This window comes from Phaethon aethereus (assembly GCF_964289735.1).
Source record: "Phaethon aethereus genome assembly, chromosome: 13".
In the NCBI taxonomy this organism is placed as follows: Eukaryota; Metazoa; Chordata; class Aves; order Phaethontiformes; family Phaethontidae; genus Phaethon; species Phaethon aethereus.
Genome location: NC_138589.1, coordinates 707,192 through 731,881, shown reverse-complemented (window position 1 = coordinate 731,881; position 24,690 = coordinate 707,192). Strand labels below are relative to the sequence as shown.

General features: G+C 56.4%; 2 protein-coding genes across 3 annotated transcripts; both read right to left on the bottom strand.

The window, feature by feature from the left end:
* Window positions 1–1,623: 1,623 nt before the first annotated feature.
* Window positions 1,624–12,555, bottom strand: GOT2 (glutamic-oxaloacetic transaminase 2; the record flags this gene model as incomplete). Of its 2 annotated transcripts, XM_082005481.1 has the most annotated exons (10): window positions 1,624–1,746; window positions 2,266–2,416; window positions 3,323–3,488; window positions 3,755–3,905; window positions 4,808–4,912; window positions 5,120–5,281; window positions 5,403–5,462; window positions 5,829–5,957; window positions 7,505–7,661; window positions 12,476–12,555. In XM_082005481.1, the coding sequence occupies 10 exons, from the start codon at window positions 12,538–12,540 to the stop codon at window positions 1,624–1,626; spliced, it is 1,269 nt and encodes a 422-aa protein (XP_081861607.1). The 2 variants fall into 2 exon arrangements, with proteins under 2 accessions (XP_081861607.1, XP_081861608.1); XM_082005482.1 differs by lacking the exon at window positions 5,829–5,957 and having other exon boundaries at window positions 12,476–12,540.
* A 717-nt stretch (window positions 12,556–13,272) lies between these two features.
* CALB2 (calbindin 2) lies at window positions 13,273–18,688 on the bottom strand. Its single transcript, XM_082005850.1, has 11 exons — window positions 18,359–18,688; window positions 16,399–16,475; window positions 16,156–16,245; window positions 16,004–16,084; window positions 15,437–15,493; window positions 15,254–15,331; window positions 15,062–15,117; window positions 14,815–14,854; window positions 14,646–14,699; window positions 14,339–14,410; window positions 13,273–14,075 (listed from the first exon to the last, which is right to left on the bottom strand). The coding sequence occupies exons 1-11, from the start codon at window positions 18,450–18,452 to the stop codon at window positions 13,959–13,961; spliced, it is 816 nt and encodes a 271-aa protein (XP_081861976.1). The 5' UTR covers window positions 18,453–18,688; the 3' UTR covers window positions 13,273–13,958.
* Window positions 18,689–24,690: the final 6,002 nt, after the last annotated feature.

The window sequence follows — 24,690 nt, the reverse complement described above, 5'->3', positions numbered from 1 at the left end:
GCCATTCGAGTGCAAACTGTCTGTCCAGGAGCAGCGAGGAGGCTCCCGCCCTCCTCGGCTTGCGGCAAACAGCGAGTGCTAGCCAGGCCCGTCCTGGCTCCCAGGAGAATGCAACTGCTCAGGAAAGGAAGCAGAAACAAGGAGTGCTCTGCTAAACGGCCTGGTACAACTGCGAAATGGGGCCAGCGGACGGAGAACGCTCCCACAGCCTCCGAGGTAACCCCTCCAGGTGCGCACCTTTGCCTGCTGCAAGGAGAAACTCCATTGTGTTCCAGCGGCCAGCCATGGGGCAGATGGCTTTTGGGAACTCACACTCTCCCCAGCAACACCTACATTCAACCCCATAGGCTTCAAATTCAGCTCCGTGACACCGACTGCCACTCGGGGCAGCCTCAGCCCACACACCCCGGTGCTCTCGGGCCACATGGGTGGGAACTACCCCCCCTCTCTAGGTGGGATGCTCAGATTAGGGTTTCACTGGCCACACCAGATCCTCAGGGGAATATTTGGTACATGGAAGGGACAGAACTCAGCTCTGCGATGACAGGAGGGAGTCCCCAGCTCGACACAGCTGTGTGCCAGTTTATTTGGATTTAAAAAAAACAACAAAAAAAATCAGAGTCCAGCAAGGCACAGGGCCTCAGGAACACTTGGTTTAAAAGGACAGAGTGTTTTTTTGAGTTGTCAGGTCTCAGACTTCCCTTGGGATCTTTCCCTCCCGTTTTCTGATGTTGCCAGAAATTTGGCTGAACAGAGCAGATGAGAGGGACACCCTCCATGCCCCCAGGTGAGGGTGGACATGGCAGGACCCACAGGTTGGGACACACACAAGACTGCTCGGCAGGGAGGACTACTGGGGTTGGTATGGGAATGGGGAGAGGCAAAGACCAACAGAGAGCAGTTTTCAGAGGTTCTTATTAGGGGTGGGATGCAAAATTGTTTCACCTCAGGGCAGAGGAGTGAAGTCAGGAGAACCAGGCAGGTTTAGAGGAGGGACACGGGTCTGCCCCACACACCAGTGCCACTGTGAATTACACCTGAAAGGAGATTCCCAGATGGAAAGAGCGAAGCCAGCAATGGAGCAGATTTTAGCAGTAAGAAGTCCTCAGAGATGGTTGTCAGAGGGCAGCTTTGGCGCTGCCCAGCCCCAGGCTAGAGGAGGACGAAGGCCGATGGACCAGCTGAGGAGGTGGCAGGGGCACACCTGAGCAGCCCCCCCACTCAGCCCACCAAGCTCCCCGCCCACTGCCACTTGGGCCAGCAGCCAACAGCCTCACAAAGCCCCTTCATGGAGAAATGAGTGCGGGGAAGCCGTTGGTGCCAAGGCCGGTAGGATGGCAGTGCTAAGTGTTGGATTCCTCCAGTGCAGATGGGTGCTGGGGCTGATAGACAAAGGATGGACAGCAGGGGAGAGTGGCTGTGATGAGCGGGAGCCAGCAATGATGTCCCTGCTCCCCAACGCAGGGCGGGTTTGACTAGGCTTCTACAACAACTCATCTACGAGATACATTCAGCAGCGGTGTCAAGTGCTGTGGTTGGAAGTATTCTGCTTGTTTCCTTTCCCTCCTCATCTTCGACTGGTGGGGGAAGGAAGGCCACCAGCTCCAGAGCACACCTTTGTCTTTACTTTGTGACTTGATGGATGGCATGAGCCAGGTAACCTACGTTGCCCGACGTAACTCCCGCCACAGAGATTCGTCCATCCTTTGTCATATAGATGGAGAACTCCTTGATCAGCCGCTCCACCTGAGTGAAAGAGCAGAGTTCAAACCACAGGCCAACCTCTAATTCTGTTAGCAGAGTGCAAATTTACTCAGCTTGTCAGAACGGAAAGCAAACTGGGAGCCAGCAGACATGGCACCCCACCACCTGCAGAGCCAGCAGACATGGCACCCCACCACCTGCAGAGCCAGCAGGGCACCCTGTAAACCAGAGAGATGCTGCTCGGCTCTCAGGCAACACACAAACGCTGCAGATGTTCAGCCAGGAGAGTCACCTCACTTGAGCTGACCTTTAAGGTCACCTCAGAGCACCACCAAGTGACTGCTTCCTTTGACAGATAAGCAGGCTACATCTGCTTTCAACCTCCACAAGCACAGCAGGGAGCAGAGCGAGACATGGGTCCCCACAACGCTCCAGTGCTGCAGGCTTGGAGGACGTTCCTCCTGGAGGAAGAACTGCCCGCGAGGGCTCATTTTGGCACCTGCAGTCAAGATCTTACTGCCAAGGACCACAACACCTGGAGACCACAGGAACTGTGTTTACCTGCTCAGGCTTCAGCCCTGTGAAGCAGAACATGCCGATCTGGTCAGTGATGTGCTGCCAGTTGTGGGAGGATCCCTCTTTCTTGAGGTTGGACACCAGCTGAGTCCGCATGCTGATGATTCGGTCGGCCATGCCCTTCACTTCCACGAGCCTGAGAAGCCAACCAGGAACCGCTCAGAGCGGGGCTGGAATGCACCAATGCTGCTGCCCACCCCCAACTACCAGGAATCAACCCTCTCCACCTGGAAGGGTCTCGTACCCCAAAAAAACAAGGGGGATGCAGATGAGCAAAGACCAGAGAACGTGAACCTGTAGCTCCAGCTGGGGAGCTGTTTCTTTCTCCTGGTACCTGAAGGTGACCGCTATTTATTTATTCCATAGCTGTTGGACACTACTACCAGAGTATCGGCATCTCTCACTTCTGAAAGCCACAGGTGAGTAGGAGGCCTCGTGGCAGCACTGCCCAAACCCGGATAAAAAAATATCTGCGGATAAACGAAGAGGGCAGGGGTACCAGCGCAGGCAGACATCCCCTGCTCCAAAGAAGCACAGCTAGGAGATGTCTCTGCTGGGCCTGGATCAGGCCCAAGCATCAGCCTGCCAAAGGAACACAGCTCCCAGCAAGGCCACAGAACACTGCCAGCCTTTGTTCTGCCGGGCCAGCTGCTGGCAGCGACTCACCACCGAGGGGCTGGGAGAGCAGCGCAGGGCCAGTGCCAGGAAGCAGGCTTAGGGCACGAGGCTCACATTCCGGGGTCTTATTCCCAGGGGGCTTACGCTTCCATTTCCCCTGTGTGAGACACACTATGTGGCTATGCCTCAGTCAGTCTTTTCCAGGGGAGCTTTATCTCCTCCTTTACAGTGTTTTCTGCCTTGGTAACACAAGGGAAACCTGATTGTGTCAGGCTGGACTGATACCAGCCGATGCCAGGACACAAGCCGGGATTTCTCCAGAGGAAAGGGGTGGCACGTAGTTCTGACTGTAACCCTGAAGCTATGACCTGCCACAGAGAGACCTCACATCTCACTGTTGTGACTATTAGGGGTTCCCTCTTACCACTCCTTCCGAAGGTCAGGGGTGTTCAGGATGATAGAGGCGATGCGGGCTCCGTTCAGGGGTGGGTTGGAGTACATGGGACGGATGAGGATCTTCAGCTGTGATTCAACCCTCTTGGCTTCCTCTGCATCACTGCAGATCACCGTGAAGGCGCCCGCACGCTCTCCTGAAAGAGGGGCAGTCAGGTCCCGACCTCTGCTCTTTGATACCCAGGGCTGGGGCAGGACTTATCCAAATGCCGCCTAGCTTTAGCAGAGCCCTGTTCTCTAGAAGGGTCTCCACCAACTCCGAGCTTGGTTATCTCCTGCGCCCCAATCAGTACTGCAGGATGAACACTGGCAGCAGAAAGACACTGGCTGCTGAACCCCGGAGGCAGCGAGGTCCTTCCAGCAGCCTGGATGAAACTGTCTCCACATCACCTGCCCTACTCACCATACAGCCCCATGTTCTTGGCGTAGGACTGTGACAAGATGACGTTGATGCCCTGCTCAATGAAATACCGCACAGCCCAGGCATCCCGGTTGATGTCCCCACTGGCAAAGCCCTGGTAGGCCATGTCAAAGTACACGAGGAGGTTTCGTTTCTGCCAGCAAAGAGGGGAGAGGGTGTCACAGGAGCTGACCACCCCTCCTGGGAGCGGGGCAGCAGGCTGAAAAGAGCCACACAGGCAGCGGCCTGCTCAACTCCAACTGTTCTCCTCCAGAAGTAGAGCCATTCCCCTTTGTTTGCCACAGGGAAGGCAGCCCAAAAACCACAGCTACCCACCGCACATCAAAACAGCAGGTAAAGACCCTCCCAGTGCATTTATGGGATGTGCAGTCTGGCCCAGAAGGCAGGAGTGGATTCAGCAGTAAGAAATTATTTTATTTCAGTGTCTTCTGTGTTATCAGTTTCCAGGAAAACCACCTGGGAACACTCTGGGCAGGTGTCAGCCCTTCCAATGCCTCCAGGCAGATAACGCAGCCACACTGCCCCTCGGTCAGGAGACCTGCAGCCATCTGTAGGCCAGAGCGGCCGCTTTGATATCTACCAATTCTCAGGACACTACAGAGGCCAGGCATCCCCATATTTCACTGGCTACAGCTTGGGGGAGCAGCAGGGAGAAGAAGGATGAAGGAAGAACCTGCCTCTATCTGTTTCCTGTTGAAGCTTGTGAGGAGACACCAGGCAAGTGAAAGATTTTCCATTTTTAATACACGAGCACTGGGAGCCACCCCTCCAGCTATCACAGCTCACTCTTTCAACCCTGCTGCTCTCCTCTCAGGTCTCCCTACCCTGGGAAGGTGCCAGCAGAAAGTCTAATGGTCAGCTAGAAGCTTTATGGGTGCACTGCTCCGTCTTCAGTACAGGAACATGACACCCATCCCAGCTTTTGGGAAGGGAGTAACCTTTCACACAGCAAAGACCAGGTGCCACCCAGGAAAGTCCAGAGATGTGGTTTCTCCCAGGAACAGCACCGTACCCTTGGGACACTCTACTGCTCACCTTCACTGTAGCTGCCAACTCCTTCCATTGCTCCTGCCGGGGATCCACCCCAGTGGGGTTGTGAGCACAAGCGTGCAAGAGGATGATGCTCTTCTCTGGAATTTTCTAAAGAAGATGTTACAGAGAATGAATTGACATCTCAGCACTCTCCTCAGCAGCCGACATGAGACTCTTGCCCTAGACAGCTTAGACAAGCTCCGCAAGGCTTCTAGCCTTGATTTGGTGTTTTCAGGCATCGTATTTAGGCTAAAGCAAGATGATCACCCATCTCCCCCATCACCTCCCTGCTTCCAGGCACGAAAGGTAACTCACGGAAATGTCATCCATGGCTCCAGAGAAGTCAAGGCTGCATGTTTTGGGGTCATAGTAGCGGTAAGCCTGAAGCTGCAGGCCAGCATCACGGAAAATGGGTGTGTGATTGCCCCAGGACGGTTTGGGTAGATACACATCACGGCTAGACTTGAAGAACCGTTGCTGATCAAAAGAAAGACAGATTGTTCAAACAGCTTGAACAGATTAAAGCAGTTAGAAAACCCTGAAGATTTAGCGCTGGCCAAAAGATGCCCTTTTCTTCCCCCACCGGCCAGGGACTCACCAAAAAGTTGGCTCCAATTCGCAGCGATCCAGTCCCAGAAATACCCTGCACCGTGACATACTGCAAGGGAATAAGAGACAAATACATGAGTATGAGCAGCCCCGGTATGATACAGGGAACAGCCCCCTCACTACATCAGCATTAGCAGGAGCACACCCAAACAGGGACATGGGGCTGGAGGGGACTGCATGGCTCAGCAGCTCTGGTTGCAGGGAAGGGAGCGGGGATGCCTGGCAAGGTTATTTCTCCTCCTCAGGAAGGGCTGTTTCACCACAGCCTTCAAAGGAAGCTGTTATCCTTGGGCCTGGCCAGCTTACAACTCAGAGGCATGAATCCTGCCAGTCCTTCCACTTTTGCTGGGCCCCCATGCACCACCTGTGCATCAGACAGTGCTGCCTACCCCCTGCTTCCCAGCCCACTCCTTACCCGGCCGCTCTTGAAAGCCTCACTGTTTTCACCCAGAGCCAGTTCTGCGGATGCCCGGGTGAAATCTGCTAGCCCTCCGATGGGCAAGTACTCCTTGTCCATCTTCTTGGATGCTATCATGGCCTCCGCCTGGGAAAGAGGACACACATTCAGCAAGGCAGGCATCACCGTGGTCAGCTCAAGGTCACTTCTCTTCACATTCGCTCGCTCAAGAGGAGCAAAGGTTGGTTTACCGCAGCTCCCCTCCAGAGATCAGGGCTCATTCAAAGCCAGGACAGCAGACAACATTTCAGGGGACACTCTACTTTTACCTAATGGTGCCCAGTGGCCACCAGCACCCTCAGTGGGTGCCAGTGTCCGTATAGCTGAGCCAGGCGACCCGGCGCCAGAGGAGAGCACCACTTCCAGCCCATTACAAGTCAACGCTGCTGCACAAGGACACACATTTCTTTGCCCAAGCAGGAACTGTCCTGCAGGGAAGGCGAGGCTCGACTGTTACTGAAAGGCAGAGATTGTCTCTACATAGGGAGACATCCCAAAACCAGGAAGGGTAGCGAGCTCTTTGTAGGGCCTCATCACGCCAGGAGTGTTATTGAACTAGGTGGAACAGGTTAAAGAAAACCACATAATCGAGAAACCCCAGCCAATTTTGAAAGCAGCCTGTCTGAAAGCTAGCTCAACCAACCCTTAAATATGGCTCCCCCAGTTTTGCCAATCTCTCTTTCTTTCAAGCAGATTCCACATCAGAAACCAGTCCAAGTCCCTACCTAACACAGGATCAGGGAATGGCAGCAAGAACAGCAGACAAGGAGCCACACTCAGGAAAAAATACAGTGATGGAGACAACTGGAACGCTCGGGGAACCCTATTCATGCTCCCAGAGTGGCAGGACAGACCCTGGCAGCATTCACATACCACCAGGAAACTGTTCCTGCGACACCAGATAGGAACAGTTTGTTCCTGTTTCACTCTCAAACTCAACAGTTTCACTCCTGCATTGTGACCCAGCTGCAATACATGCTGATACAGGGAGAGCGAGGGCAAGGGACGGCTTTAAACCCCACACTGATGAGAAACATGGACAAGCATCCTCCCTGCGCCAAGGAGACCAGCCAGTCAACATGTGTGTCAGCTGCCAGCTATTTAATGGCCTATTTCTACACTTACGGCCCTGAAAGTCTCCATAATCCCCTCAAGGGCAGTGTCCACATCCAGCTCCCTGGGCTGGAGTTTTAGACTGGCTTATGGAGAAACTGGTAACAGCGGCTCAGCAGAATGTCTAAGACTAATCCATTAAGGGGACAACGTCAGCTCTTTCTCCCATGTGGGCTGGCCCAGGGAACATCAACCTGTTCAAGAAACACCTTGAAGTTCAGAGGACAGCTGGGTTGGAGGGCTCGTGGAAGTCAGCAACAAATTAGAATTTACCCAGATGGGAACAGGACAGGTATTCCCCTTTTATATCTCCTACTACTTAACAACCAGCTCTGTTGTCTCTCCAAAGCGTTAATACTGCTAAGGAAGACATCCAGGAACACTGTCCTGCTCTGTTAGAGACAAAACTTATTCTAAGGACCAACAAACAACCCTTGCCTAGAGGCCTTCTCCCTCCCTGACCCTCCCAGGGCACCCAATACGTGGATCCAGCCCTGCCCAGCAGACAGCACCAGGCTCACCTTGCGAACACAGTTCAGGACGTACGGCTTCCCATTGTCATCCCGGTATGCCCCCACACCCAGGTTCATCTTCTTGGAGTTGGTGTCGCGCTTGAAAGCTTCCGTCACGCCCAGGATGGGGTCGGGGGGACCCATCTCCACATGGGACCACCATGAGCTGAAGGGAAAAAAATGAGAAGCTAAGAAGTAGGCTCGAGAACTGGGCAGGGACATGCACCCATATGGGTAGAGAGAAAACCTCACGGGAAATCTTGTCTTTAAATCACTGGAAAAGGTACAAAGCGGTGGTACGAGAATTATCCAGGGGGAAAAACAACCCAAGTCCTTCATGCTCCATGAGCTCCCACTGCGTTTTACATTGCAGAATGGGCAAAGAGCCTTAGTTCACTAGGGCTGAAGGTACCTGACCCCCTCCAAGTCATTAATGCATAGCAAAGGCCCTGCTTTCCTTATGCCGACACCAGAAAGGCCCCAGAAAACAAGCCTTAAACTCTTAAGCTCTGACCAGCTGCCATCTCGTCACAGCCTGCAGGCAGGACTGCATAGGTCCCCTCCAGGGGAACCTTGGCCAGAATACGGAACCTCTTCCAAAGTCCTGGAAGGGCTCATGTGCATGAAAACTAATCTGTTTTTCTCGCAACACTGGCTGACCTAATGAAGGTATTTTCCTTCCCTGCCCTGCAAACTCTGCCTCCTTGAAGAGGGATGTCGTAGCCAAATGCTGTTTTCCTGGAAATTGCACAGGACACTTTCTTCGCACTGTGACAAGCGACAAGGTCTGATGTGAAGACCCCTGCAGTCAAACATGAAACCTCCCTGCATCAGGAGGAGCTTTGCCCCCCACTCCCCAGCGCTCTACAAACTGCCTGCCTCTGCCCGGTTGGCAGGACATCCTGAAGACGAAGAGGTTCTCTTAATGTCAAGGGCAGACCAGACCACACTATAAAAAGAAACCTGTTATTCTCCCTTTGGCCACAGTCTCTGCCCAGTCCCACGTCTAGGCTTCGCAGGCTTGTAGGCAAGGGAAGAGGTGTGGTGGTTTTTAAACCTGCCTGACAGAGGGCTGCGGCTGCAACAGCCCCCTCCTGAAGACAGGAGTACTGAAGAAGACTACTCCACGCAGCTCTCGGCATCCTGCGTCACAGTATCATGCGGGCACCTAGCTCGGTGAGGGATAAAGCATGCAGCACAAGGCAGATGGGGTTTGTCTCCTCTGGGGCAGGGTTCATTCAGTCTTGATTACTAAAGAACACACAGCGAGACAGCTCCCACCGCTCACGGTGCCATGCATAAGCTTCACAAAGCTTTGCAGCCCACGCAGAGGCTTTACAAAGCTTTACAGCCCGTGTATAAGCTTTACAAAGCTTTGCAGCCCGAGGAAGGCTGCCTCACGTGAAGATTACAAGCCATGACGATAACAAGCTTTCCCAACACCAGAATGCTGTCCTGGGGCTGGGTTTTGCCCCAGGCAATGCAGGCAGCCTGGAGCCACCCCAGGGCCTGCCAGACCTCCTGCTGAGTGCTCCGCGTGGTGACAGGTACAGCCCATCCGAAGGCGGCAGGGCCAGGCGGGTTAAGGAAGCTCTAACGCTAGTGATCAGCAAAACTCACAAAATCATCTTCCCCCTCCACTCTGTCCCTGTTTTGGGTCCGTTTAGGCCCAGTTTACTCACTACTTAAACATCTCACAGAGCCCCAAACATCATTTGCCCTCTTCAGACTTAACCACTCTGCCCATCAGTACAGGATTTCCACATAAAATGGAAATTTTCTCTCCTGACAGGCACTGTGGAAAATAGAGCAGCAAACATGTAGGAGGCAGAGCCACCTCGGGTAGTTTAAAAATGGAAGATGTGCTTAGCATTTTCTAGACCACTAACAAGCGTTAATTACCTCTCCAGTTAAGAACAGGATCAACTTAGAGAGGAGGATGAGTCAGTCATGCCAGCAACACACCCCCTCCAGAGAGGGACACGGGCTGCAGCCAGTGGCGAGGGAACGACCCGGGGAGCAGGACTCACCAAGGGGGCTGTCGGGGCAAAAACCTACTTGCAGGTTCAGGCAGCAGGTAACGCTGCTTTGGAGTCTGTACCTCTGCAGTTTACCTGGTGTAAGGTTATTTTGGTATCGAGGGCTGCAGGAGCCTGGCCATCTATTTTAAAGAGCTGCTGCTTTGGAGATGGTGACAGCACCTTCCTTCTGCTGGGTTTTTCACCAAACAGCTTAGTGTTTGGGGTATTTAGGTCCCGACCCGGCAAAACACTTAAGCAGGTCGCTGGGCTCTAATATACTACTGCTGCAATTAACGCATTTACTCCAGAGAGTGAAGTACTTTTGTCCTGAGCTGGTCTTTTCTATCCCCTTAAGACAGCAAAGGGTAGGTTTAGGACTGATTTCCCCATTCTCAACCTGAAGGTTTTGGGGTGAAGGGCAAAAAAAGACTCCTCTGCTGCTTCCAGGGAGGTGAGGTTGCAGAGAGACAGGAGAAAAAACGTCCAGGCTGAGTTGTCCGAACACATCACGATACCCAAGAGATCACAGAGGGTGATTTCTAGATGGGGGTTTGAAGAAGAGATCTACTAGGGATCTGAGGCCACAAGTCCTACCACACTGCTACCCCCTATGTTACCGTAACGTTGTTGTCTCCGCACTGCATTATATTTTATTTTGAGCAATTAAAAGAGCATTGGTCTTGAGTAAAGGTCAAAGTATAAACTGCACATCCTCTCTGCTAGGCTGGAGGCATTTCAGTGCAGAAAACTAAACGAAAGCAAGTTTAAGCTGGGGTTGAACTCGGAGGATACCTGATGTAAGCCAAAGGAAGCGTGTTCTCCAGCTACGGGACTTGAACACAGGTGGCCCAAGAGTCTAGCTGCTGAGCAGAGCTGGTATTCAAATAGTCTCCACGTTCCTCAGCTGGTTTAATGCACAGCTGCAAGCGCAGTGTGATAGATGGGACAGACAGAGGGTAGGAAAACGCACCAGGAACCATGTAAAACAGTGACATCCTTTAAAAATGTACGTGAAACTCACGGCCTGAGCTGCAGAGACCTGAGAGTGTGCTCATGGACTCAATGCCAAGCCCAGAAAGCAAGTTTTGCTCTAGGTAAGCAAGCGTTTGCAAGTTCACTGAAGGCTCCCATTGCGAAGAGGCCAATCCACGTTCCCTGAGGTACAGCCACCCAAGACACTGGATTTCAAAACCTCTGCCAAAGCCCCTACAGCAGCTCTGCAAGCCGGAGCAGAGCAGAGCGGCCAAATGCGATGCTGGCTGGATACCACAGCTAGAGCAAATATTTACACAAGAACAATGCCAACAGGCTGCTCTGGCTACTAACGTCCTTTCAAGCCTACAAATTCACTGCCCCAGTCAGTTGTGGTAAGCTTTCCACCAAGAAAAGCATTTAAAATAATTGTCTGGTGATACATCAGAGCAGCAGACTGAAGTTATCACCTTAATTAGCATTTGTATGTCAAGGGAGTTTTAACCATTTCATATCTCTTCAGCTCTGTCCTGATTTCAGAAAGACCATTCCCAGCACAGAGCAATGGTAACAGCATGAAGATAAGGAAAGACAAAACTGCTAATCACTGCTTGGCATCCCCTATGGCAGGATAACGAGCTGCTCTTGGGATAAGGAGCCACTCTTCGGGCAGGCTGCAGGGGAACAACTAGGGGCTGTGCACAAAGGCTCTTTACTCACGAAAAGAGGTGATCTAGATTCAGTTTGGCAATTTACAGTTTGCTGTCCAACAAGCTTGAGGAAAGCAAAGCTCTTGCCAGTGGGCTTGCATACCTTTCACAGGCCTGCTACAGTCCAAGGGCAGAAAACACAAGTTCTAGATAGCTGCTCACCTGCCGAAAAGAGCCAGAAAGCTGCTTTGGGGAGAAGCAGGGGCTGGGAACATTTGTCTCACAGGGCAGCAAGGGGCCACAGTGGACAGAACAGCCTTAAAGGCGGCTGTTAAATATTGATTATCTGCTGCAATGGGGAAATAAAACAAAAAACCTCACTGCTTTCTTGCGCTCACATGGGCTGGGAGCTGGAGTCAGAGGGCACTGGAGCCCTTTGCCCAGATCCCCCTGCACGCTCTGCTGCTCGGCCACCCCACGCCCCGTGGCTCTTGGGTCAGCTGTACTTTGAGGAGCTGCTCCGGGCTCTTTGCAGGGCTCCAGCTGCACCCTGTGTCCTTATATCCATCCCTCCACTGCCTTCGGAGCCAGCGGAGTCCGGAGCTGCCAGGTTTCACACGGCTGAAAGTACGGCTCCAGCGCAGGCAGCACTACCCCAGCCCCATTTCATGGTGCATTGGGTCCCCCTGGTCCCACTACGAGGTGCATGATGGGGAGCAGCACCCCAGCCCCATTTCTCAGTGCGCAGGGTCCCCTCCGGCCCCTCTGCACACCGCCAGCAGCACCCGGGCCCCGCTGCACAGGGCACAGTATGCCCCCGACCCCATTTCTGTGTGCACAGGATCTCCCCGCCGGGCCCCGTTGCACGCTGCACACGACCAGCAGCACCCGGGCCCCCCTGCACAGGGCACAGGACGTCCCCGGCCCCATTTCTCGGTGCACAGGGTCGCCCCCTGGCCCCGCTGCACGGTCCAGGCCGGTACCCCGGTGCGGTTCGTAGGTGTGCGCGCGCCGCCCCGCCTCGTGCCCAGCGCCCTCCACAGCGGTTTCCTCAAGGGCAGGCTGGGGGCGCCGGGCCGCCAATCGGAGCGCGAGGAGACGCCGCGCGCCCCCCGACCCACCGCCTTCCCCAGCCAATCCGCACGTCGTCCCCTTGGCAACCCCCCTCCTCACCGCGACGTCACCGGCGGCGCCTACAGTCTCCGCGGAGGGACACGCTTCCTCCCTGTGAAGCGCCCCGCTCTCCGCAGCCCCCCGCCCCGCCTCGCCGGGAGGCCCGGCACCGGCAAAGCCCCTCCGCCGGCACACGGAGCGCGGAGCCACCCCTCAGCCCTCACCTGGCGCGGGCGGCAGCGGCGAGGCGCGGGGCGGCGAGGAGCCGGCGAGTGTGCAGAAGAGCCATGGCGGCGGCGGCAGCGAGCGGGCTGGCAAGCGGACACCTCACACCGCGGCCGCCTGCCTCGCGCCCCGCCCCGCGCATGCGCCGCGCCGCGCCCACACCCGCCCCCTGGCGGCCGGGAGGACTCCCTGCAGCCGCGCCGCTCGCCGTGTCCTGCGCCGCGCTGGGACGTACGGGACTATACTGCACCGTACTGGGCTGTGCTTAGCTGTATAGGACTGGAAAGCCATACAGGTCTGTACGAGGCGGTATTGGGCCACACAGGGCTGTGCTGCACCATACTGGGCTGTACAGGGCTGCATTGGGCTGTACTGAGCCATACAGGGCTGTACTGGGCCATACAAGACTGTATGGGGCCATACTGGGCTGTACAGGACTGTACTGGGCCATACAGAATCACAGAATCGCAGAATCACTAAGGTTGGAAAGGACCTTCAAGATCATCAAGTCCAACCATTAAGACATACAAGACTGTATGGCACCATAGTGGGCTGTACAGGAATGTACTGGGCCATACAGGACTCTACTACACTATACTGGGCTGTACAGGGCTGCACTGAGCCACACAGGACTGTACTGCAGCATACTGGGCTGCACTGGGCCATACAGGACTGTATGGCACTGCACTGGGCCATACAGGACTGTATGGCACTGCACTGGGCTGTACAGGAATGGACTGCACCATACTGGGCTGTACTGGGTCATACTGGGCTCTACAGGCTGTATTGGGCCATACTGGACTGTATGGGGCTGTATAGGACCGCACTGCACCATACTGGGCTGTATAGAGTTGTACTGGGCCATACTGGGCTATACAGGGCTGAACTGGGCCATACTGGGCAGTACAGGGGCTGTCCCCCTCTACTCCCGCTCAGCACCACACTGACGCCACCCAAGCTTGCACCCTGCTCCCACTGATGCCACCAACACCTGTGGGGGGCTCAGCCTTGAAACCAGCACCCCACACCCCCCAACACCAGGGCACTGGGACTCCACCAGCATCGCCACCCCGGGACTGGTTTTCTAAACTGGGGGGTGTGGGGGGAGAGGGTAACTGGGAGTTACTGGGGCGTCCCCAGCCTGCCCCCACTGTGGGTAGGTGAGAGATGGACTCCGGTGTAGCAGTAATTGAATTTATTTGTAAACTGTTCTTTGGTAAACAATAAAAACTCAAGAAAAGACCAAACGAATGAAAACAACCCCCCCCCACCCCCAAATAAAAATAATTAAACCAACCAGGTGGATGGGTAAAAAAAAAAATAATTAAAAATAAGAATTTTCACCCCAAAGTTGGGTTTTAACGACCTACAGCAAAGCCGAGCTGCTGGGGACAGGGGCGGGGGGGAGTATGGATAGGTGCTCCCCCGTTGTGCTGTTTTTGGGGAGGAGGAACGCGGGGTTTTGGGGGCGTGGGGGGTGCCCTACATGGGGGGCTCGTTACAGAGCACGATCTCCAGTTCCTTGCGATAGAGTTTGCCCCCGTCGGAGAGGTTCATGATGCTCTTCCTATAGTTGGTGAGCTGCTGGATGTTCATCTCCTGCGAGGAATTTGGGGGGGGTGGGTACCCCACTTCTCCCTGGGGAGCACCCCCAAGGCTGGGACACCCCCCACCCCTCCCCAGCTCTGGCGTTGCTTTTCCATGGGGACAACAGGGTTGGAACCTGGACCAGCGTCACTCCCAGTCCTCAGGGAGTGGGGACACGGGGCAGGGGGGAAATGCTGCCTGGAGAGGGGAGGAGGCATGGGGGGGGCTTTGGGGGGCACCCAGGCTCCGTCCCCCGCTTGCTTTTCCCCACTTACTTTCTTATTCTTCTCGTACAGGTCTTTTAAAAGCGCATCCAGCTCGTTCTCGTCAATGAAGCCGCTGCCGTCCTGGATAACGAGGGAGGGACGTCAGCGGCGGAGAAAGACACGAGCCCCCCACACCCCCCACGGCCGCTGGGGTACCCCCAGACCCAACACAGCTGGGGGTAAGAACCCAGCGCCCGCACCCCAAACCGAAGCAGGGGATTGATCCGACCGAAACCCCGTGCTTTTGGCTTCTTTTTTTTGTTGTTGTTGTTGCCGAGTTATATTTGGGGCAGTTTCCCGGGGGTCAGCGCCGTACCTTGTCGTAGAAGGCGAAGATGGCGTTGAACTCCTCCGAGGACAGCTTCACCCCCTGCGCAGCGGCAAGGCACACCGAGGCGTGAGGGAGGGGACGGAGGCGCGAGCAGGGAACGCGAAGGGCTATTTTGAGGGTTTTTAGTTTATTATTATTATTATTTTGATTTTACCTGAAACTTCAGAAGGAAGTTTTCTTGCACAGGCAAAAGTCTGGAAAAACAAAGCAGGGGAGGGGTGAGCGGGAAGCAGCCAGGAAAAGATGCTTTTTTAAACCAAAATGACTTCTTGCTCAGAAACGTCAGCGGATTAAGAGGAAAACTGTTTTCCTCGGAAGCTGGAGCGGACTCTTCCCAGACGCGAGCATTTCAGGGTGTCTTTCCCTCCCCACCGCTTCCTTCTGGCCGCCTGTGACCTTACCGGGACATCTCCGAGAGGCCCAGCTTCCCGTCACCATTCATGTCGAACATCCGCAGCTGTGGGGACACAAACAGCACCCCGTCACCCATCGCCGCCTCCTCCCCTCCCTGGGGTGGCGAGACCCCCAGGGATGGGGACGGACACCCCTGTGCCGCCCCGGGAGAGCTGCGATCCCCCGGGGATCCCGCTTACGATGGTCTGCGTGTATTCCTGCAGCTTGGGCTCGTCGTAGGGCCGGTTCGCCTTCTTCAGCAGATCCGACAAGAAGCCCTGGGAAGGAGAGGGCTTTGCTGGCTCTCCCTGTCCCCGGGGGTCCCAGCGGGGGCGTCCCACCGACGGGGACCCGCCTCAGCCCACCCCGTGCCCACAGCCCACCTTGAGCTCGTTGGCTTCGATGTAGCCGCTGCGGTCCGTGTCGTACCTGCGCCAAGCCTGCGAAACGGCCGCCCTGAACGTTTGCCCAGGCTTGCGTCCCACGATTCTCCCCGCCACCGACCCGCGCGTAGCCCCGTAACCCCCCGGCTTGGAGCATCTCCCCCCAACCCCAGCCGCGTTTTGGTCCCCGTCTGTAATTTCTCTCCCCCCCCTGCAAGAGGGGTTCACCCCGCACAAGGGCACGGCGAGGTTTTTGGGGTGACCCAGAGCGGCGGCGTTGGCTTCGGCGCATCCCTTGGGCACTAAGGGCCAACCACCCCGGGAAGGGAATTTACAGAAACGGCTCCGAATCCTCGCAGCTCACCTCGCCACAAGGTGCCCCAGCTGCCCAAGGGGTGCTGAGGACTGGGAAAACTCACCACACTCCCACTCTCCCCGCCCAGACCAGCATCACCTCCCAAGTTGAAGCCAAGAGTTTGGGGAAAACCGGGCTCCCAGTTGTTTCTCTGCAGTGGAGCCGGGCAGCGGGGACCGAATCCGCTGGAATGAGCCCCTGCCCCAACTCACCTCCATGAACTCCGAGCTGGAACCCACGTGCTGGCGGAAACACAGCAGGAAATTCTCTTCCGTGGGCAGGATCTGCGCCAACTGCGGGGAACACGAGCGTCAGGGTGGGGAAGAGGAGCGTCGCGGGGAGCCGCAGGGCCAGCACCACTCACCTCCGCCATCTCGATTTTGCCGTCCGCGTTTTTATCGTACTTCTGCATGAACTCCTTCATCTTGTCGCCCAAGTTGTCGTTCCTGGGGTCCTGCTGGCAAGGAGAGGGGGTGGGAGCGTTTAACGTACCCCACTCCATGCGGGGAGTCGTCAAAACCGGAGCTGCCCCCATCCCACTCGTGGGGCCATTCCCGAAGGAGGGAAAAGGGAGAAGCTGGGGAGCAAAACCAGGAGAGGCCCTTACCACACCCGCCCCCTTCCTCGCGCTTTCCAGCTCCTGGAAGAAGTTTTCCAGCTCTTTGCCTTCGATGTAGCCATTTCCTAGGGAAGGAAAAAACCACGCTAAGACTCTCCCTGCGCCGGCGTCAGAGGGAAGCGAGGGAGGGATGTTCCCGGGGGACGCAGCGCCTGTCTGCACGGGGACGTGGCTCTGCGTCAGCGAAGGAATGCCAGCCGGTGCCGAGCGTGTTAGAAACCCAGCGACGCCTGAATTTGCAGAGAGCCGGAGCCCCCCCGGAGCCCGGGGCTTGTTCCCTGCACCCGCTCGCAGGGCGGAGGGGGCTTTGCCCCTGTCTCCATCGCAGGGGACTTTGTCCCCATCCCAGCGCTCGCTGTATTTTCCACGCCTGGTGCTGTAAGCGGGTGGTTTCATTAAACCTCTCCCTCCTGCCCGAGCAGGAGGGGGCTTGGGCGATGTCAGGGTAGCGGAGCGAGGGGCTCCGCTTCCCGCTGCCCTGCCCAGGGGCTTTGCTGTTGCAGGTGCAGGAGACCCCCAAGCTCCTTCGAATTCAGTGGGGAAAAACGAAACCAGCAAGTTTTGAGCCGGAAGAAAGAACGACACCAAGAACCACGGCCGCTAGCTCGATTTCCCCCAAGCAGCAGCTCGGACGGGTCCGATCCGTGTCCGCAGAGCAGCGGCGTGGAAAAATCCCCTCTGGAGAGCCACGGCCACGCCTCCCCGCGCCGCAGAGCCACGGGAGAGCCGCGGCGGGCAAAGCGAGGCTGGCAAAGACACCCGAGGGGCGTGAGGATCCCCATCGGGAGCGTTTCAGTGCCGGGAAGAGCTTGGCCGAGGTGGATGGAGCTCCCGGCCGGTGCGGCCGAGCGTCGTCCACGTCAAGGCCACCCTCTCCCCTGGGCGCCCGCCGCGCCGCAGCCCGACAGCCCTGCCCCATGGGCCGAGCTGGATCCGCGCCTGCCCCGGTGTTTTGGGGATGACGGAGTGCGTCCACGGGCGCGGTGGGATGTTGCTGCAAGGAGGCAGCCGGACGCCCGCACCAGGAGCTGCCCGCTCCCACTGGGGTACGACTGTCCCGCGTCCCCGGCGCCGCGGGGGCCGCAGGAGGGACCCCGACGGCGCGCCCAGCGCGGGCTGGGTGACTGGGACACCGTGTGACGCAGTTACCGGGAGGGTTTTGGTCCCCAAACCTCCCCCCGGGGACAGGAGACCTCCCCGGTGGGCTTGGGCCTCCCCCGTCGTGCCGTGGCGCTGAAATCAACTGTTTTCCCACCAAAACGGTGCTGCTTTTTGCATTTCCCCCGCTTTGTGGGGCTGGCGGTGACGGGCCCGGGGGGGCATGCCCAGCTGCGGCTCTGTGGGGAGGCGACGTCCCCGAAGGGGACCCGGCCACAGCATCCCCCGGGAGAGGTTTTGTGGGGCTGGGGAGCAGGCGAGGAGGGACCGAGCCCTCCGGGCACGGGGGGGCATTCCTCAGCGCGCAAGGGACACCCCCTCCGTCACCCCCCTGCCTCCAGGGCAATGGGGGGGCCGCGGGGCCGGGCCGGTGGCCCCCCACACCTCGGGGCAAGCCGGGCGCCGCGGGGACGGAGGAGGCAGAGGGTGGGCGAGGGTTTCCTGGGGGGGGACACCCCGGGAAGGGCAGGACCCCCTCCTCCGCCCCCGGCTAGCGCCCGGGGGTGACAAGAGCCCTGAGCAAACCCCAGATCTGGGGCGGGGGGAGGGTGTCACCCCCGGACTCGACGGGCTCCGGTACCGGAGCTTTTCCGAAGGGGAGGTCCTGGGGGGCGACTGTTCCCCCGATCCCGGAGCTCCCCCCCTCCTCCGGGCTGCCCCCGACGTGCCGCCCGGGGACTCCCCATCGCCCCGCGCTCCCGGGGATGCTCAGCCCGGTTCCCCTCCCCGCCCGGGGCTTTGGGGGGGGTGAGGGGGTGTAACGGCGGGTCCCCCGCGCCCCGGGACTGACCGTCGGCGTCGAAGTGTCTCCAGACGTCGAGGAACTGGGAGGCGGTGAGCTCGGCCAGGTGGAGGTGCGGGGCCTGCTGCGGGCCGGCCATCATCACCTCCTCCTCCTCCCCCCGCCGCCGCTGCCGCCGCCCGCCGCCGCCCGCCGCCTTTTATACCCGCCGCCGCCAGTGCCGCCCGCCGCCGCCAGGGGGCGCCGCCGCCCCGGGACACCGGCCGGGCACGAGGCGGCGGGGGGGGGCAGCGGGACCCCGGCAGCGGGCGGGGGGGACACACACGGGGGGGGACCGGGATAGCGGGAGCGGCCGGGCAGCGCGGGGGGCAGCCCGCGCCCTGCCCTGTGTCACCTGCCCTGCCTGACGTCACCTACCCCTGCCCTGTGTCACCTCTCCCCGTCCTAAGTCACCTACCCTGCCCCGTGTCACCTCTTCCCATCCTATATCACCTGCCCTGCGTGATGTCACCTCTCCCTGTCCTATGTCACCTACCCCATGTCACCCACCCCTGCCTGATGTCACCTACCTCTGCCCTGTGTCACCTCTCCCCATCCTATGTCAGCTGCCCTGTGATGTCACCTCTCCCTGTCCTATGTCACATACCCCATGTTACCTGCCCTGCGTGATGTCACCTACCCCGGGCCTGCCTCCTCCTCCTGCCCGTCCCTCCACCCCTTCCCAAGTCCCTGCAACCTCTCCCATGCCCACCAGCCCTGCCCGTGTCACCGCGTCCCTGCCCTGCGTCACCCCCTCCGTGCACCTTGTCACTGCCCTCCCGCCTCACCCATGGCCGCAGCGACCCACGGCTGGGGCGAGGGCCTCACACCCAGACATCGCTCCCATCTTTCGGAGGAAAAACCACAGAACCCTCAGCTGGAGGCTTGGCCATCCCTTGGAGGGACGCGAGCGACGCTCAGCCCAAGAAGCGACGTTTCTCAGCCCAAAAAGTGACATTTCTCAGCCTGGCTCCCCTCGCCGCCCGACAGCTCGTCAGGGGAATTGTCTTTTCCCAAGTTTTCCCAAAGGGCAGGGAAATTTCCAGGCCCAACCAACCAGCCTCACGCGGGGTTTGTCACCGGCTCCGGTGCAGCCTGCCCAGGGGAAGCATTGCCATGGCTACGGGGGGGGGGGGGGGGAAATAATTCCCATCCAGCGAGAGGGCTCAGCAGATCACAAGCGCTTAATTAAAGATAAGAAGGAGGCAGGAAAGTTCAGACATGTGCAGAGCGGCCGCCGGCAGCTGCGGGGAGTTACTGGGGTGCCGGTGCCTCTTATTTTTGTCTATTTTTTGTTGCTTATCATTGAAAAGGGGGTGCGGGGGGCTCCTCCCCACGGGCGGGGGCAGCGGGTTTGGGGGCTGGAGGAGCGGAGCGCGCCAGAGATGGCCCCAAGCCTGGCTTTAACGCCGCGGGGAGTGGGGCAGGGCAGGACGCCCTGCCCGGGTGTGGGAAGGGAGATGCCGTGCCAGCATCCCACAGGGAGAGCCAGGCTGGGACACAGAGCAGGGGGGTGGCCGCCGCCTCCTCCTCGTGGCTTCAAGCACGCAGGGAGACGCTGAAGGACACTGGCTGCCTCCGTGGGGCTCAGGGATGTGTCCCCACATGCACCTGGGCTGGGGGGAGGAGGGGGTCTGCACCCCCTCCAGTTGAAACATCAACTGGTGTATCATCTGCTCCCTGGGGAGCTGAGCCCCAGCCACACAGTGGGGATGGCTCTGGTGAAGAACGCGGCCCCGTCACACCCACCTCGCCACTGATGGATACCCAAGGGTGCTCCGAGTTGGCAACTGGGAGCAAAATCCAGGCTCCAGCAGCTCCCCCCACCCCCCCATCCCAGGGAAACTCTTCCTTGAGCTGCCCCTGCAAAGCACCTTTCTACGTACCCAGCCCCAAAAAGTGCTCGTTACTTCAGAAGGGGTTTGCTAGAGCTGTGAAAGAGAGTTCGAGTGCGCAGGCTTGAAGCTTCAGGGGAGGAAAGCAAGCAGTGCTGGGTCTTCTGGTTAAAGCCATCTCCCAGCATGGATGGCTGAGCATGGCTGGGCAGGAGGGGACACCCCCTCCAGCCTTTGCCACCATCCTGGCTCTTAAACCGACTTCTATCCCACAGTCTTGTCAGATTTTGGAAATAACAGACCCTCACACCGCTTCCAGAGTTGGGCTTTAACTCTGCAAGGAACTGAGCTCAGCCCGCTGCTAGGACCTGCGCCGCATCGCTCCCCCTTGCTCCACATATTCAGCCTGGCAGGGAAGAGTTTAATTCTTCTTAGCATATGACATCCTTGAAGTGAAGACCTAAAGCTTTGGGGGAAAAAAAAAAAAAAAAAAACACCCCACCATAGCAGAAACCCCGTAATTCAACTGCAGGGTTTCAGTAAAGGGGAATGTCTAAAGGAATCTTCATAACTTGAAGGCAAAGAGTATGTTCAGCTGCTGAGCTGAAAGCACTTTTTTTTTTTTTAAAGCTTTTTGGTTTACTTTTATGGAGGAAAGATTGCAAACGGCAAATCTCACATAAAAGAAAGTCTGGGAAATGGAGCCTTGCAAAGCAAAGGGATGATCCCACTACCAGATTTGTCTGGGGAGGTTGCAGTGTTATTTCTCACCTAACAGTGGAGATATCTATTTAAAAACTCATGGTATAGTCTGGCCAAGGGTTTTCTCAGAGATTTCTCTTCCTGGCATCACACTTTCACGTGAATCACACACAGGGGTATCAGCAGAACATCTCTGGAGCAGCAGGACACCATAACCCCCAAAAAATTCTCTCTGGACTGATGAGCAAGGAAGAAGAGAGGGCTGGCACAAAGGACAGGCCAGACCGGATCATGAAGCCACGGCTTGCCAGGCAGCTAACCAGGATCAGCCATGCAATTTGGGGTTCTCTTTTCCTATTTGCTAGCTTTTAGCTTTTCCTGCATTTTCCAGCTTAGCCCCCTTTTCAGAAGCACGTAAGTGGCACAGAGCACAGGCATGAAAGGAAGCTGAGGGTGCCTTGCTGTCTACTTATTTCAGCCGAAGACAGTGCCAGAGAGCAGCAAGAGCACAGGATTCGGCCACTGAAGCATGCCAGAGCGCCACGTCCTGCAGGATGTCCTGTGAGCAGCATCAAGGAAACTGTGTCCTGCCTCCAGCACCAACAACTTGCTGCACTGGTACCACCCCAGCCCAGTTGCGTGCCCTTCATCACACCTTTCAGCGGCTCAAAACTTAGGTGAAGTCCTTTGGTTCTTGTTATTTTTTCCCCCCCAAGAATTCCCCAGGCTGGTGGGATCAGTAAGAAATACCTGTGCAAAATGCCGGTCAAATTCTGGTCCTGATTATCCCAAGCTTTGAGGCCCTGGTGCTCTGGTCCCCCCAGGGCTCTCCTCCAGCCTGGGGTCAGACGCAGTGGGTACAGATAAGCAACTCCTTCCTTTCTAACCAGTGGTATTGATGCAGCAAACAAAAAAAGGACTGTTTTCAGGATCACAGCAGGTTTTATTGCCTCCCCGTTTCTTCCCTACACATCTTCCACTTGCATCATTGAATTCAGCCTTTTGAAACTCATCAGCAGTAAAAAAAAAAGTTGGATCAAAAGTATCTCCAAAACCAGACAAATCCACTCATTAACTGTGTTCCCCTCTCCCCCAAAGCATCAGCAAGATCCCTTCCAAAGTGCCCATCTTCCCCTCTTGTCATTTACAGGGGCAAAAATGGGGACATTCACGAGGAGTTTGAGCCATCCACATCAACCTTGGACAGCAGAAAGAGCCCCCAGCTGTTAGAGTGCTCAAATGCTATTTAGAAAATATTTCTTTAAAAACAGGCATAATTTGCCAGAGATTTAGTTGCGTGGTCATTTTCAGATTAAGTTTTAAGTTGTATTCGGATACAAGTGCACAGTCTGGGTCTCGCGCTCCGCCTCCGGTCGAGCCGGAGAGAGGAGCGGACCCAGCCTACTGAAAGCAGAGGCTGCTGCCAAGCTCCTCACCTCAAGCCTGGCTTGAGCGGTACCAGCCCAACAGCGGGTTTTTGCGATGCTTCCCTTCACATTGCAGTCCAGCCTGACCGATTAATTAACAGAGTCTGCTGAAATCCCAGCCTTAGCTACTCTGGCTGCTCTCTAGCTACAGCTAGCTGCACAGCTGTCTTCCACTCACACTCGAGAGATTTTGTATTTACCAAGTATTAATTAGATGAATGTGAAGCATCATTTTCTAGGCAGGAGAAATTATCTGGTCCCTCTCTGCCCTCTAATAAGCCCATATTGGGACAAGTCTGAAAAGGGAGCAGGTAGAAGTGGTTCCTTCTTGCTCTGCACATCTGCCACTTTTCGTATTTCACTGCTCTTGCTGTCGCTGTTGACGAGCACTTCACTCCTGCTAGACCTGAAAAGGCAACACAGCCGTGTGGAAGGAGGAAGCTGGAGTCCCTCTGCCTTTGCGTATCACCACCAGAGCTGGTCCCTAAGACTGTCTTGACAGTCACACCCACCAAATGGAAAGTGCGGCTGTCTGAGGGCTCCTCCACGTGCCAGGAGCTGCTGAACAAGTGACTGGGCCAGCAGAGTGCAGGCAATGAATCCCCCCCCTCCAGGAGTCCTCAAGACCAGGCTGGGCAGATGTTTGTCAGAATTGACCACAGATAACCCTGCCCAGGAGAAGAGAAGGGGATGGGGTGTCCACCCCAAGATCTCTCCTACGCCTGAAGTGCTACCGTTTCATGGAAAACGTGCACAGCACAACTCTGTTCCTCCTGGTGGCAACATCTGCACCATTAATACAGCAGCTGACACCAGGAATTGCAGCAGGAAGGGCTTCGAGCAAATAAGTACCCATCTGGAAAAAACTCACCAGGCCACAATGTCCTCTTGCACCCAGAGCCAAAGAAATGTCATGGAAGGCTGAAGGCTGCAGCAGAGGGCAAGTAACAACGGATGACCTAAATTTAGGAAGGCAGATTGGGAGCTCTCTGTGAGCCATTGGGTGTCTTCAGTTCAGACCACTGTGTCAGCTGAAAGCATTTAGCTCTGACAGTGATGGGCTTTATAGAGAACACCAAGATAAATGAAGGGAAAAGGTTATCTAATAATTACACTCACTGTTTCACATCCAGCTGCATCCACTGCTCAGCTTGACCTTTGGGGAACAATAACACACCATGCTGGTGAATAGTCACCCTTCCTTGACAGACCATCGGCACATTGGTAAAAGAGAGCATGGTGGCCTCTCCTCTTTGTCCTCTACTCACTGCTAGGCCCAATTTCTTCATTTAAGAGGACCAGGAAAGTCAGAAAAATATCATACCTCTTCCAAAACAATTTCCACTGTAATTTCACAGCACTAAACTCCACAAACCATTGGTGCTCCAACATCTGCTGCAGGGACTACAGCAGAGCAAAGCTGGGCTGAAACGCTGGGTCAGACTGAGCTCTCTGTCTCAGGACACCAAAAAGTAACCAGCCTGTAATGCAAATGGTTCGAGCTGCTGATCTGAGACATCCAGAAACAGAATGAACAAAGCCAGGCAGAGCTGAACCTGGATCCTGCTTCCAGCGTGGCACTTTCACACCTTGCATGGACAAGTCATGCCTTGTACCCGAGCTGCTCTTTCACCCCCTGTAAAATAGGGCAACAGTGATTCAAGGCTGGAAACAGAGCGAGGAGGTGCGAGGTGGTGTTTTGGGCATGCTGCATTGTGGCAAACAGCTACTGAGCTCTGCAGCCGGTCACGCAGAGCCAAGAAGTGAGCAGAGCGAGCTGGTGAGACCTTCAGAGGTGGTAAGGGAACATGACCCCATGCATGGGGACACAGTGGTTTTCAAAGCTATGAAACCAGTCTGCCTGGCTCTGCAGCATTGCTTGTTCCACAGACATCTCTCATCTTTAGCCCAGCCCATTTTATATATCCAGGTCCTCATCCAAAACACAGAGGTTTTTCATTGGACTTCCACCTGCCTCAGATCAGGTCCTACTAAAGCATCCTCTGCAGGCAACAGGCCCTGCGCCCAGCTCCCGGCACGGTTCACAGCATAGGGCTCAGCGCAACGGGAGAGCGGAGACTCAGGGCAGGAGGGTGCTGCGCTGAGAGAGGCAGCACCATGGGTGAGAAACAAATGCTCCGCAAGAGAACGAGGGGGAGCTGGAACTCACGGTACTGAGGGGATCATTGCTGACGTGCGGGTTTGGGAATTTGCCAGAGGTCAGACCCTGTTTAAGGGCCAGAAAGCTGTTCTGGTCATTGGCTACTAACAAGGGGATCATTCTGGCAAAATTCAAAGCAAGCCTCTGCACCTGACCAGCTAGAGCACAGGGACAAAGATCAAAAGGTCTATTCAAAATCAGGACAGTAGAAGGACC

Bases quoted from the DNA above. Each gene is read 5' to 3' on its own strand.
- CALB2 (XM_082005850.1), bottom strand. From the start codon at position 18,452: ATGATGGCCGGCCCGCAGCAGGCCCCGCACCTCCACCTGGCCGAGCTC. The intron at 14,855-15,061 runs GTAAGGTCACAG...TTGTTTTTCCAG, and splicing joins GGCCTCTCGGAGATGTCCCG to ACTTTTGCCTGTGCAAGAAA. The intron at 14,700-14,814 runs GTAAAATCAAAA...GCCGCTGCGCAG, and splicing joins ACTTCCTTCTGAAGTTTCAG to GGGGTGAAGCTGTCCTCGGA.